We start from the raw sequence: 14,871 nt of genomic DNA, 5'->3' as shown, positions 1-14,871 counted from the left end.
CTTGGGTCAGAATAGCCAGGAACTGGTGATGGAGTGGTGGGAGGGGCAGAAGAATGGGATGAAGAGCATAGCGGGCAGGAGACCTGGGAGAGAAAGGGCAGTAGGCTTCCCCCACAAAGTCATCTCATGGGCCAGAATCTCTGCCAATTCTCATCGAGCTCCCATGCTAAAAATAATAGGGTAGCTGTGGTAGCATGGGCAGCAGTGGCATGGTCTAGCCGCCTTGAGTACAAACCCATCTGGACCCCACGGTATGTATTCAGGGTGGCCAGCCCAAGCCACCATGGCTACTACCCGAGATACTGTAGCTACACTACTATTTGTAGCGTGTTAGCTCAATGAGAGCTAGCGTAAGTATGTCTACTCAAGCTGGGCATCAACCCCTCGCTCCAAATGTAGATGCAGCCTCTGTGGGTAGAAACCCTCCGTCCTCACTGTACTCTGGTGACCTCCTGTAAAACCCAGGATAGAGGAAAGTGCTTAAGGCATAAGCCAGCTACAGCTCAAACAATTTCTTCAGGGTTAATGTAACGTGTCTGAATAGAGGAAGTGATGTTCTTGAAGGAAACAAAGTGGACGTGTCAGGGTGTTTGAATCGTGACTCACACAACTGTAAACAAAGCTAAAAGAATTTCACATGAGATTTAGCCACAGATTTTCGTCACCAACGTGGGATACATTAACTAATGAACATTATATAAGCTGGGTTAGGTGGTATCTTTGTTTATAAGTCTATTGAACTATACACTGCATCTGACGATTTAATGGTGTCATTCAGATAGATACCCAGGGAGCATGTTGGAAGCTATCATGAAATATTGTACATTATAAAGGTATACTTTTTTTTAAGTTCCTGGTTTAATCTTTTTTTTGTAATTCAGTCGTCAGCCATAAGTGAAATGTAAACGAGTTATAGCCGATGAAAAGATTACAGGTGTGTTTAAATGGAAACACAGCAACGGGCTTTACTACACTGGCACAAAGGTGGTACTATAGATAACAAACATGTACACTCACATACTGCACTGAGCAGGCTAGGGTCTATGTGTACCACTGTTTTCTAGCCAATGGTACCAGAAACTGCTTCAGTGTGTATTGCAGAACCTAGACAGTTAATACATAATGGAGAGTCTCCTTTAGCTCCAATGTTAGGGGTCTATGTTCTTGGAGCAGAAGGATCAGAGTCCTATCCCTGCTGCCACCACCTCTAAGTGCCTGTGGAGTGCAACACAGTGACCACTGTGTGCAGCCCTAAATGACCCGGGGGTTCATACAACAGAGCATGGCAAAAGGTAAAATACAGGAGAAAGTTAGACAACTAAAAGCAGATCTGCAAGAACCATTTGCTGTAAACTCAGTGAAATTGTGTAATAAATGAAGTAGCCCTTTTAAATAGCCCCTTGGAGCCCAAAGTGCCTGGAGTTCCCAGCTTTAGTAAGAAACCATTATTCATTAGGACATGTTAAAGTGTGAACTATTTAAAGAATGGCCATATCTCTCCCTGTTTGATCAATGGGCTACAGTCTCACTAAGTAAAGACAGATCCAGATGCGACATCCATCTACTCCATCGTAACTTCACCATGCCCATCTATGCTGCCCTTCCTCCCCGTCCTTCCATGCTGCCCTACATCTGCACTCTGCAACGTATTTTCTATTCTAGTGACCTAGACTCAAAAGAGGACTTATAACTTCCTGCTCCCATCCTCTCCCAAACACAATACAAATAAATAAAATAGAATATTTTATCATGTTATCCTCCAAACGTGTGAAAAAAAATTTCCTTCAGGGCAGGCAGTTTGGGGTGTTTTGTGTGGAAGCTGGTTCATAGCATTAAAAAATATGAAAGCATGAAGACTGAAAAATCCTGGGCCCACAGATGTCAATGGCAAAAACTCCCATTGACTTCAGCAAGGTCCGGATTTCAGAGAAATAACATATTGAAAAATGGACATTACCAGATATTGTCACCAAGACATTCAGGCCTTCGAGTACATCCATCTGCTGGAACCGTCTTCGGTTTATTAGAGGATAAACCTTCCCCTGACCACTTCTGTCTAGCAGCATCAAACCACTCTCAGTTCCCACTAACAAATTCACTCCTAGGTTAAAAAAACAAAACACCCAAATTATAATGCATGTTTTCCAGGTAGGTTGATTAAGTCATGCTTTACAGAACAACTTACATTCCTTTAGGTATTCAAACCCAACACTGATTCCATCTGCACACCTAGCAGAGGGGCGGAGTAGCAGAGACCCCACCCCCCTAACTGTGATAGGTAGGTGGAACATCAAATTTATCACACATACACTAGCAAGAGGCTGATACACAAGAGGAAGCCTTCCAGAGCAGGGTCCATCCTCCACTTCCCAAGAACTGAAGATAGCAAGGGTCTTATGAAAAAAAGTCATGCAGAATTTAATAGAGAAAGACAGCTTAAAACCATTCTATAGAACTTAATAGAATGATCTTTCTGCAACTGAATTCTATAGAGTGGTTTTTAAAACCTACAGATACATCACCATTAAATACTATAGGGTTTTAGAACAATTTTTTTTTATAGAACCCTATTTCATTTTTACAGAACTGTATTGGTTTCATCCCTATCTAGTTCTATAGAACTTTACTGCAAAGGGGGTTTTCAATGGGGAATTGTCCTTGACCTCAATAGTTCCCCTTTACATACACTCCACACTCATCTGGTTAGTAGAAGTCTATTAAATTTTTCAATCCTTGCCATCATAACAGACAGCAATTGCCACAAATTATGTGAAGAGAGCAAAAGGACAGTTGAAATACAGCATAAGGGATGAGAGTCAAACCAATTTTGTGACTCACTTTATTAGACCTCCTCAAACATTTCATTAGACATCACAACATAAAGCTTTTATTTTTAAATGCAATAAAACAGGTTGAAATAACACAGGTAAATTCACAAAACTGTACAATTATGGCTATTGAGAGTTAGAAGCTGTCACAGTAGGCCAAATTAATCCCTGGTGTAATTTTGTTATCACCAGTACACTTAAACCAGGGATTAATTAGGTCTTGTATCCTAAACTGAGCACTACTAATACAGTAGACCTGATTCAGCTACACAGAAATTAAACAGTGGGCAGCCCTGCAAACTACATTTATGGCAATATCTAAACAACAGAACAGCATTTTAGGATGCTATGACAGCCTTAAATCAGCAGGCTCCTTGCTTTTATTGATTACTGTTTTGTAATTTCAAAAGGTACATTCTTCCCTACATCTCACAGATCGTTATGTCTAAGCTGTGAGGAAGAGTACCTAATAATACTATAGCAATAGCACAGGGATGGTACTAATTAGAAGAGCAGATATTGACTGATTTGTTCTTGTCATTAGAACTCTGAACAGAGCCTTAATTCATTTAGGCTTCTTAGTATAGGTTATGCTATATGCTTAAAGCAAACATACATGTAAATTTGTTCACTCAAGGTCTTTTCCATCCCTTTCGGGTGTCAGGGCCCTATAACCCTTGCCTATATCCTTCTGTGGTATCTTTAATTCTTCATGTATTTCTGACAGGTATTTCACACCCCATTATATATAGCCCGTTGTTCCTTACACCTCCCTGTTTAAATAAATTGATATGAGCAGTGAGCCAGCAGTAACTAATGCCTAAACTTTAAAACGTCTTTGTATTTGCAGCATTCAGGCCTATGAAAATCTCTATATTTCCCCCCCTGCAGCTCAGTTCTAATTTTTCAAAGTGTGCCTGCTACCACAAGTGCCTTTCTTTTGTATTGGGGGACTGGGCATCTACCTCTCCGATATTCCATCTTTGTTATTAACTATTCAGATAACTTCCTGAGAGAATCTTATAAAACTTACAGCCTTAAACATTATTTCATTACAATTAGTAAAGGCAATAAAAACCCCCTCTCTCTTTACAGGAGCTATCATACTTAGTCTGGCAAGGACCAAACTCCTAGCAGGGATAACTAGGCACAAATCCATTGAGAATAAAGATGTGCCTGCATACACCAGCATAAATTTGGCCTAAATGTTTAACAAGAAAGTGTTTGTTATAGCTGTAAAATACCTCCAGGATTTTATTTCAAATCAACAGAAGAATGAAATATGTAAATCAAAGAAACATGAAAGCACTAAACATAAGTGATGGTCCAGCCCCTACAGGCAGAGCAATTTGATTTGGCATGGAAGTTTGTGACACCTGTTCCCAATTTATTTGGTGTGATTTCATTCTTCCTTCTCTCTTTATCCCCCTCTCACTCTGACATCTTCATTTGCACAAAATTATAAATTTGCACTGAAAATTATTCACACCAAAGCATGTAAAAATATTAAGCCTACATTTGGGCAAAAACTGACACTGGTGAACTCTGATAAAGCTGATTGATGAAGAAGGGCTGGAATGGCGACAGCCCCCAAAAACACATAGCCTCACAGAACGAATAGTGGGCAGGAACTGCTTCTACCCCCATTCCTATTCCTGTCCCTCCCCTCTTCCCCCCAACACACATCTGCTGATAACCAGCCATACTCCTATTTTTGAATATCGCACTTTATGAACATGTATTAATGAAGAAGATAAATATAATTATCCTTGCTTTGTAGATAGCAAAACTAGTCTAGAAATGTAAAATGAAACATACGAAGCTAGGTGGTGTCAAAGCCAAGATTAAAATCCAGGTCTCTTATGTCTATCTAGCCCTTCTCTTCATATGTCTGTATATTTATGTCTGCATCTGTAATTTTCACTACATTCATCTAAAGAAGAGGATTTTTTACCCACGAAAGCTTATGCCCCAATAAATCTGTTAGTCTTTCAGGTGCCACCGGACTCCTCGTTGTTTTTATGTCTATCTAGACAATTGTGCTTTCCAGGCAATTTGTTTAGATCAACTACCTAAAACTATCACACCTAAACCCATCTTTAGGCACCTAAATGTCTAAATTTTCAAGTGTTCTGAGTATCTGCAGGACTTTCACTAAGTTCAGACTACCAGGTTTGAAAAATTGCAGTAAGACAGCTTTGCTGAGCCAGTTTCCTAATACGCAGAATGAGAACAACATATCTATCTACCTACTAGCATCTTAAATCATGCATGCTTTCAGACCTCCTGTATAGTACATATCATTGTCTCCTATTTTACAGATGGACAACTGGGATTTAGTGAAGCAAGTAGAGAACCAGGAGACCTAGATTTTGAGCCTAGTTTTTATTTATATTAACTCTGAGCAAGTCACTTTACTTCTCTGAGCGCCTCCTGTAAAGTAGCAAATAATATTTACCTACACACCATAACTTGTAAAGTGCTATGTAAATGAAAATATCACAGCAGCCCCACACTTAGTCTACTAATCATGTGACTTTGGGGAAGGACCAACTCTTTTTCCTCCAGCTTTTTCAACATTCACAACTGTTTAGTGTTTTTGTTTCAAAGTATTAAAACATATCAGTATCAAAAGGACAGGATTCTGGCAATTAGTGTGGCCAGTGTTGCATTCTCATGGCACAGGCAATTTTTCTGCTATTGTAAAGCCAGTGAAGATGACTCCTCTACAAAATCACCATAGGTGTAGGGGGCATATCAAGGTAGGAAATGGGCATCAGACTAATCCTTCTCTGGTATAAGATAACTAAGAGCCATAACTGTAAATGGCACACTGGCACCCCGAGATCCTAGCCCTAAATGCACTGAGCAGAGCTTGGAGAGAACGTGGCCCGTAGTCTCAAACAGAAGAAGTTTCCTAGTTACTTGCCCTATTCTCTCCAGATAATTATGTGATTCCAACTAAATTGATGGGAGATCACTAATATAAAAGTTGTAACATGAAAATACATTCTAATCAAGCCCTTTGATTTCTCAGCAAGAATTCGGAGAAGCAAAATCAAATACAATACCCTTTTTGAACCTATTATTAACCTAACAACCTTGTACTGACACAAAATGTACAGCAAAGATTACCATAACCCACAAAAGCTGCAGACGTATACTAAAAAGAGGTTTAAAAAGTTGAAAAGAATGTCCAATTGGCTGACAAAATTTTGAATGATTATTATTCAATCCTGAAAACATACCAGTCAGAACTTTCATGAAGCTAGACCTCAGAATAGCCACACCGTAAGCATAATAGTAACCAGATCTCACTATGACGACATAAGACTGAGCTTTTAGTACTATGTAGATATTTCAAAGTATTGGACATTTATTTATCCTTGCTCCTTAAATGAATTTATGAACAGCCTAGACCCCATTTCCAGGTCATTAAGCTTATACTGGTGTGCTCTGAGTTGCAAAACTATTTTCATGTACACCAAGAAGTTGTAAGAGACAACCTCCCATCCCTCCCTGTGTTGTAATCTATGGCTTCTTTGGACACCAGATAATTACTACAGTACAAATTCCTCTCACTCTTCATGCACTTAGAGAGTTCATAAAATCAATCAAGTAAATGACAAAGAAAAACAAGGAGATAAGGGGAGGAGAGGAGGAAAGGGAGGGACACAGATGTACATTACCCCATAAGGCAGCGCATAAAATCTCAGAATTGAATCTCTTCTTGTATTTGCGAATCTCTGGGGTGTCACTTTGTGGTCGTGTATTGGTAGGATTCACATTGACCACTGATCCCTTCCTGGTGGGATCTTGCCTTATTGCCTCTGACCTCATGGCTTCACTAGAAAATCCCACTGGGGGGGGGGAGAAAAAAAAAAGTACATGTAATAATATCTTCTAAGTGCCAAATATTTACTATATACTTTCTATTAAATAACCCAGATCAGTAACTGATCATATTAAGCAAGTCTTTCTTTTTGTAAGAAATGTAAATGGAAAAAGGAAATAAACTATGCAATCCAGTGCAAACCAAGTAACAAGCATGATGGAAACATTCTAAACTATTTTAAAGAGCAACTCCAAGTCACTGAACCTTTTTTTTTTCCCCAGTTGTCTTCTTGCATCTACATTACTTACCCACAGAAGTCACAGTTGTCCCACTAGATGGAGAAATCTGTAGTAATCTGGGGTCTATAAAAGGTGTAAAGGAGGAGGAAGATTTGTGTTTCTGGAGTGTGTTACTAGCGGACTGAGTCTGCAATGTAAATTTCAACTTTATTAATACAAATGACAACAAAAAGTGATGATAACAATGAACATTTCTAAGTCACTACAGAATTTTACCGTTTTTCTGAAGCCCTTTCCCACCCATCCCCAACCTTTTATACTTCCTATATACATACGGCAGGCACCACAGATGCACATTTCACACATTACCACTAAATGTAGTCAGTGTGTCCTTCACCCCTATTATCTCAGATTTTAAAGGAGATGTTTGAGGAATGGTCACAACAACAGGCAAAAAAGTAAGGGAATGTCTTCTTATCATTGGTTAATATATGTACGGTACTTATGAAGTTATTAGAAGCTAGCACTACTTCATTACATAATTTTAATTTTCTATTTGTGAACTGCCCACTACATACTTCTATTTGTTACGCATCTCCTTACATGAGCTTGTTTAATATGTTATGGAATTTGATCTCTTAGTTTGGGCAACAAAATCTAAATAATCTGGGATCAGGCATTCACTTCTATGATTAATGAAATTTCAATGTCTGGTACTTCATGTTAATTCTTTACTTTTGTTTTTTTAAACTGAGCCTCTTGCCAGAAAGCTCCAGCAGTTTCTTCCACCATCATTTTACATAGCAAATATTACACCTGTATCAAACAACGGGCTCATTAGTGAGAAAGGTGCAGTAAACAGTGATATGAAGCTATGAATATGTAGTTGATAAAAGCACTGGTGCTTTATTTAGTTTTGTATTCTAAACACAAAAAATGGGAGAAAGACAAATGAAACAATGAACTGTTAAAAGTGGAGATGGAATGACTGAAAAATCCTTGCCAGTTTAGTGAGTTAAGTGTTATAGTGATAACATTGCACATTAAAGCAGAATGGTACAAATAAAAAACAATCAAAAAGTGTGAGTGTGTTTCTCTGTATGTGTAGAGTTACTGCGGACAAAAGGAATGTGCCTCTGCTCAGCTTGTTTTATGCTTTTGCAAACAAGATTGGAGGAGCTTCCTCACTGTTAATCAGTCTAAAGCCTCTGTCCCCTCTAAACCTCCACCTTCCTCACCAAATATAATTATTGGGCTTAACCATACTGAACTTTTCTGCAAAGCAAAATATTTTCAACCACATTACTAATAACTTCAATGTAACCACAAACAACTGCCATAGTTTCCTTATCAAAGCTCAGTTTAAGCTAAATTGATTGAACCCTGCTTATTTGTTGCTTAGAACAAAGTAATGAACAGGTATATCCTTGAATCACTGAACTGGTCTATGTAATCTGTCAGAGTGTATTTTTACAAAGTTAAAGACTAGTGAAGCACAGCTGAAAATGAAGAATGACAAGCATTACAAGGACTGAATTTCTGTGACAAAATGAATGCTTGCTGTCACATGGTTCAATATGTTTCACACACGCTTTTCATCCTATTGTGAAAATGGTACATCACCATTACCTTAGGTTCTTTTGTAACTGTACACAGAATATCTCAGCCTGGCACTGATGTCAAAGCACCTGTATGTTTAAAGTTCAGTTCTATTCTGAGAAGCAGCAGCATGTTGTTGCACATTTATAGGGGCAGGTTGACGCTACATCATACTTGTTTACAAGTCTAAAGATGTTTTCTCTAAATGCCAGGCCTGCCTGTTCAACCTGGAAACTGAAAGTCACGCTGGGTGCTTTCCTTCTCATTTCTTGCCACCAGCATTACAGGATGTGCAGGACAAATTCACTGACACCTGTGCATCCCCATCACCTTCAAAGAGTCGCAAAAGTACAAGGATTCACTATATAACCAGGATTTGATGAACAATTCTGTTGTTGGTTTATAAGAATGAAAAACAGTCCCTCTTAGCACTGCAGAGCCAGCAAAGATAACAGGAGTCAAATTCTGGAACAGTGAAGGCCTCAGATAAGACTCCAACTAGAGATAAGAGAGCAGACTTGGAGAATAAGCAGGAGTCATTTTTCCATGGTCATTTTTCATAGCACAACTATTCCATAAAAACCTGAAGAGCTCCTGTAATACACTATTCCAAACAACGGAATCCCCCAAACAACCTAGCTTTCCTGAAATGGGCACAAACCCCATGTGGCAATTTCAAAGAGTAAAATCCTTCAGTGACCCTGAAACCAGCTTCCTATCTTGTGTTGGTAGTTTGCACAAGTGAGTTACTTGCACATGCCTAGTTATTTGCTCCTTTTTTATGGTAAAATCAAAACAAAATTACCAGGTTTGATTTAATTATTTTTTAAAACCCCAGCAGACTCCTTGCAACTAGCCTGTTCCCAAAATACAGAAATTTAAAAAAAAAACAAAACTTGTCTGGCTATATGGTAATCAAGTTTAGTTTAAACAAAAGCCATGCAATTAATGACTCACTGTAGAAAGTAAAAATAGTAAACTAGCAAGTTTGGGGTAAAACTGATCTAAAGTTAAGGGCTTTTCATACAGAACTGAAATGTGTTATTTTGGGGGTGGGAGAAAAGTGACAGAAAAAAGCAGGGGAAGATTGGCTGGAGTTCCTCTGCAAACTAGCTATTAGGCAATACTGGAATAACCCTAAGAAAGCAGCCAGCTGTGGTGCAAGACATACCTCATTAGTAGTTAGCTTGTCCTGGGGTGTCTGTGGGGACATGATGGGTGTCGGCTGGCTGGAGGATGGGGAGGAGGAGGTGGAAGAAGTGGAGGAGGAATGGCTTTGCTGTAAGAGATCTGGCAAGAGGTGAATGCGACCGGCAAAGCCATTGCTCTCATGATGGCTGGCACGCTTTGTGTCAACTGTACTCTGTAGAAAAAACAGGCACACTTGTCTTGCTCAAGTGCTGCTTAAGGCTTTCATCCCTATCAACTTTATCTACTTTTTGTTTTTTCTTTAAACGTACCGATCGATATCCTATGCCTTGATGCCTGGGTTAGAAGTGTGCTGATCTTCCAGAACTCAGTAAATGCTGCATCTCTGGCAAGCAGAACTGAGCCTCTCACTTAATCTGATTCACTTGCAATGCTAGCTCATTTACCAAAAGAATAATTGTGCCTGTAAGTCAATGCTGCTCCTACTATGACCAAACGGAAAAGCTATCTATATTTATTGTTTGCCATCATTTTATTTAATTCTAGCTTGAGTCACATTCTGACAAGAACTTGAAATATCTGGTGAATTCCCTAATCTAGCTATTTAAACAGTCACCATGAAATCTTAATTAGCAAACTGTAGGTTCAACTAAAAAAAATTACATTCAGTTGCAAAACTCAAGAAAGTGATTACTGAGGAAGTCCTAGGAGCTGACAGACTCATTAACAGATGAGCTAGTTTAATACACAAAGAAGCATCTTCACAAATCATAAAAGATAGAACATTTCAAAATAGAAGGAAAAGAAACAACACACCTAGATCCATCCACAGGCACTGCCCTGCCCCTTGTAACGTTCCCTCCCAGCCCCCAGCACCAATTGTTTGCTACCTTGCTTTTTTGTTAGTTTGTTCTTGATTTTAGGCTTAAAGTAGTTAAAAGAATTGAGCACTTCTTCCCACCCTTTCTAATTCCGAGATCCAGCATCTGGTTCTACCATAAAACCAGGTTAAGTTCTTCTGTGCTAAGAGCTTTCTTCATACACCTGCAGCTTTTCTATCACTTTTTTGACACAGACTTTGAGGTGCTCTGCATGGTGCTATAATGGATGTCATTGCAAAGCATGCAAAACAGTAGCAGCAAGGGATGGAGACTACTCTTTTCTCTGCATGCATCAAGTGTCTGCACATCCAAAGTATGCTACATCTGTGTCTTGATAACATGGACAAAAAATATAATGTAGAAACAGCATGGGTGAATGAACAAGCGGGTTAATGATCACAGTAAAGGCACAGAACTGTGCAAGGAAGGAAATACAATACCTGTCGGACGATTAAAGTACCCTCCTTGGAAGGCGTCATGGCAGGTTCACTCTCCACATCATCGTGGACAATCATGGTTTTCACTGACTCTGTTTCACCATTGCTCAGGTTCAGAGTTGATCTATGCATCAAGAAAGAAATAATTTGGATAAAATAACCCCACAGTATTTCTGTTTTAGCTCTGTCGTCATGTATTCGTATCAAGTGCATGTCATAGATCGTTTACAGCTGCATTCAAAGTGGAATATTGACATAAATCATCAAGGAAGAGCTTCTTCAAGAAGCAAATGAGTCTAGAATTGCTAAAAACAATTCTTCACCTTTTATAAAATGCAAACAAGGGAAGGGAACAACACACAACACTATAATTTGGCTTCTAGTAACAGAAGACAAACATTAAAATTTAAAGGACCAAATTTTCAAGTGGTGCCAAAGTGACTTAGGAGCTTACGTCCTATTTTAAAAAGTGATTTAGGCACTTGTTCGTTGACTTTCAAACGCACTTAGACTAAATGCTAGACACTAGACACTTCTGAAAAGGGACCATTTTTGAAGATATTACCCTACGTGTTCTGGAAATGTGAGCATTAACTGACTGCTAAGTACTTTTGATGGACTCCTGAATATGGTCTTAATAAAATAGGGCTAATGAACGAAACATACGTTGTGGGCTTTTCCCCATATCCATGCAAAACAGAAAAAACACAAAACAACTAACACAGCTCTGGCATCCTCCGGCCCAGATGTAGATTCATCTGCTCCTTCTTGTTCCATATCGTCATCCTCCTCATCTGTTGTCCCCGACTCTTCACTGGATGATGAATAGTCTGTCACCTTGTGTGGAGGTCGCACGTCCTCTACAGCTCGCAATTCCTTTGCCAAGGCAGTTAAATCCTAACAAGAATGAGAAAAAGGGGAAAAAGAAGAATATGAAATACAACAGTGAGGTTGCAGAGTGGAGAGGAGAGGCAACGTATCAGCAACACAGCTGTGGGGACTGAGTTTGTTCAGTTTGCTGCTGCACTTCCATAGTTCCCAGCAACAGGTGTTTTTTTTTGTTGTTGTTGGTTTACTGATTTCATTGTGCTTTACTGGCAAATTAAAAAAAACAAACCCTAAAAATTTAAGACTATGTAGGTCTCTGCCCCCTGTTACTCCCACCAGAACTGCTAGAGCAATGAACACACTGTAATGCATTGTTTTAAGGAGTCCAACATTTTCCCTCTCCAACTGTTCTGCATATTGACAAGCTACAGTGCACAGAAATTTGGGCAGCAAAGTTATAAAACAGCCTAAATTTACTGAGCTGTCTGTTCAGCTGAACACAGTTTGTACAAAATATTTCACATACAGACGCTCCCTGGGTTACGCAAGACCTGACTTACGCAAATCCGCACTTACGGAAAAACTGTTTTGGTTTTTTGCGCGTAATAGTCGGAGATACGTTTCCAACTTACGCAAAATTTGAGTTACGCAAGGCGTTCCAGAATGGAACGCTTGCGTAAGCGGGGAGCATCTGTAGTTTATAAACTGATGGGATCAGAGCCACCATCTTCCTGTAAAGGACTTCATTTGATTTGGTCATTTGAGTGCTAGGGCAATATAAAAACAAACAACATATTCATAGATTTTGATTCAGTTGGAACCATTGGAATCATCTACTCTGACCTCTTGGATACTAAAAGTGCAAAATCTAATGATAACTGCAAAAAATAAACAAAAAAATATGCTGTGACATTCAATTGTAATAGCTAAGTGCTTACCACTTCTCCCTGCACCATTCAGCACAAAGATGGTATGGTTGGGTCAGATGAATCATCATTGGTCCAGCCACATGAAGAGTGCACAGGATAGAAGGAGAGGTTTGAAAGGACGAAAATGAGAACACACAAAAATTCAAGCAGCAAATAAAGTACATTTAAATGTTTAACACTTCATAATATGCAACTGCCAAACTAAATCTCTAATTCACTCATAATGCTTGGATTCACCATGTAAGTATTTGTAATGGACTTATCTAACAGCAAGCAAAAAAATCAGATAACGAGCAGAGTTAGGTTTAGCTTACAGCAGGCTTGTTGGGTCTGAAGACTTCCTTCTTCTCTTCAGGTTTTTTGGCCGCATTTTCATGACGCTGAGACGGTGAACCTTCAGATTTGGATGATGCTACATGTGTCAAGACCCCCCCCAAAAAAAACACACAAAAAAGGAGGGTCATTGTTAAGTTAGGATTTTTTTTATTTCTGCAGCAAAAGGAGCACAAGGCCTTGTCTCCACTGGGTATTTCAGCCATAGGGCTATGAAAAGGGACGGCACATACAGAGAATCAAAAACTTCCCAGCCTGATACTTTACATTAAACATTCCTTTTAAGTGAAGATTCATTGTCCTTCATTCATGTTACTATTATCATTAGCTACTGCACAATTCAAACATTACAGAATCTTCCAGCAATCCTAAAGAAAGGGGGAAGGGAGGGAAGAAGAGGACTTACATCTCATTCGGAACCGTTCACCAGAGCCACTCTGAGATCCAGGATGGGACCCTGGCTGTGAGCTGGAGTTACTTGAGCCTGAAGAACTGCCGCTGCCTGGTCTCGGCACAAGTTTCTCCACCCTCTCCCATAGCAGACGAGGCTCTATATTGCTGTCTCAAGAAAAGTGCATTTGTCAACTTTAATTTCAGCTATTGCATTTTAAACTTAAAATCAAGCTTGGTTACTCATCTATATTTCATGAATGACTGATCAGAAGGAGTATACTAATCCTTGTGCTTAGGACTTTCACAGCAATTCACACCCTATGCAGCAGCCACACTAGCCATCTTAAGACCTGAGGAACCAAACTTTCACACACACAAAAAATAAATTAAAACAATGCTTAAGTGCTTTTTGTGCTACTTTTTGTTTGAGGACTGGCTATGCAACACTACAAAATTTGAGAGCTGAAAAGCCTCTGGGTTCCCTTAGCCCTAGATTCCATAGATATTTACTACTGGGCACCATGCTTGCTCCTGGGAAAAGCCCCCACCGCAACACAAAGGGACCATTTCCAGCACTAAGTACAATACCTGATAGAAAGCAATTACGTGACTGGGCCCTTTTTTCTAAATGTTAAGACTACTCTGAAAATATTGCAAGACTTATTCAAACAGCCCCTTCAAAGATGCAGAGGCAAGAATAAAATTCATTAAGATTTGTTGAACTATTTAGGTCAAAGAAATTCAACACTGACTGCTGAGAGAGAATGGGTCCACTTTCCTCCTTCCTTCACATCTGAGAGATAATGCCACTGATCCTTTCTCTGGCTTCCAACTAACTTTCCCTTACAAAACAGGAGAGAGAGAGAGAAATCTGGGCTTACGAACCTCGTGGAGTTTCTTTGCCCCGCTTGATTATTCTGCTGCCCACTGCCCTGCAGTGGAGAATCTCGACGTGATAGGACAGGAGACCTGGACGTTGTTCTCACAGGTACCTTGGGTGAAAAAAGAAACCGTAAAAATTAATGTAGAAAGGAGATACGGGGAAAATTAAGATTCTTCTGCCACAGCAAATACATTTTGAATAACATTATTCTAAGTCAAAGTCAGTATAATTGAACAAAATGAAAGAAAACAAAACAAAAGAAAACAAAAAAGAAAACATGAAGAATCTTTAGCTGGGCTGCTGTTTAGATACTGAAAAGAACTGAAAGTTTGGACTAACATACCTAAATAGCTACCACACAAACATACATACCCCTTACCCCCAGACTACTGAGACATTTTAAAAGAATATGGCATTTTGACTGAAGCAAGGGAGACACAAAGCAATTTGCTGAAATAGCATGAGGATTAGGAAAATAAACTCAAAGGAACCAAACAAATGTCCGGTAATGGATCAGCAGGAGACAGACTGGTGGGA

The 14,871-nt window shown here is 39.4% G+C and overlaps 1 protein-coding gene across 4 annotated transcripts in view; it reads right to left on the bottom strand.

Annotated features, from left to right (window-relative positions):
- Positions 1-14,871, bottom strand: part of MAP4K4 (mitogen-activated protein kinase kinase kinase kinase 4) — a 264,439-nt gene that overhangs the window by 29,163 nt on the left and 220,405 nt on the right. For 2 of the 4 annotated variants that reach the window (XM_050923011.1, XM_050923027.1), the window contains 10 exons: positions 14,337-14,443; positions 13,465-13,616; positions 13,040-13,137; positions 12,735-12,743; positions 11,690-11,865; positions 10,972-11,092; positions 9,673-9,864; positions 6,972-7,089; positions 6,518-6,688; positions 1,958-2,101 (listed from right to left, as the gene is read on the bottom strand). In XM_050923011.1, the coding sequence (XP_050778968.1) occupies positions 1,958-2,101; positions 6,518-6,688; positions 6,972-7,089; positions 9,673-9,864; positions 10,972-11,092; positions 11,690-11,865; positions 12,735-12,743; positions 13,040-13,137; positions 13,465-13,616; positions 14,337-14,443 (1,288 nt within the window). The remainder of the gene's footprint in view (positions 1-1,957; positions 2,102-6,517; positions 6,689-6,971; positions 7,090-9,672; positions 9,865-10,971; positions 11,093-11,689; positions 11,866-12,734; positions 12,744-13,039; positions 13,138-13,464; positions 13,617-14,336; positions 14,444-14,871) is intronic. The other 2 variants (XM_050923020.1, XM_050923031.1) reach the window with 1 other exon arrangement.

Source organism: Gopherus flavomarginatus, chromosome 1 (genome assembly GCF_025201925.1).
Source record: "Gopherus flavomarginatus isolate rGopFla2 chromosome 1, rGopFla2.mat.asm, whole genome shotgun sequence".
NCBI classification, from domain to species: Eukaryota; Metazoa; Chordata; order Testudines; family Testudinidae; genus Gopherus; species Gopherus flavomarginatus.
This window is presented reverse-complemented; position numbering and strand designations above follow the sequence as displayed.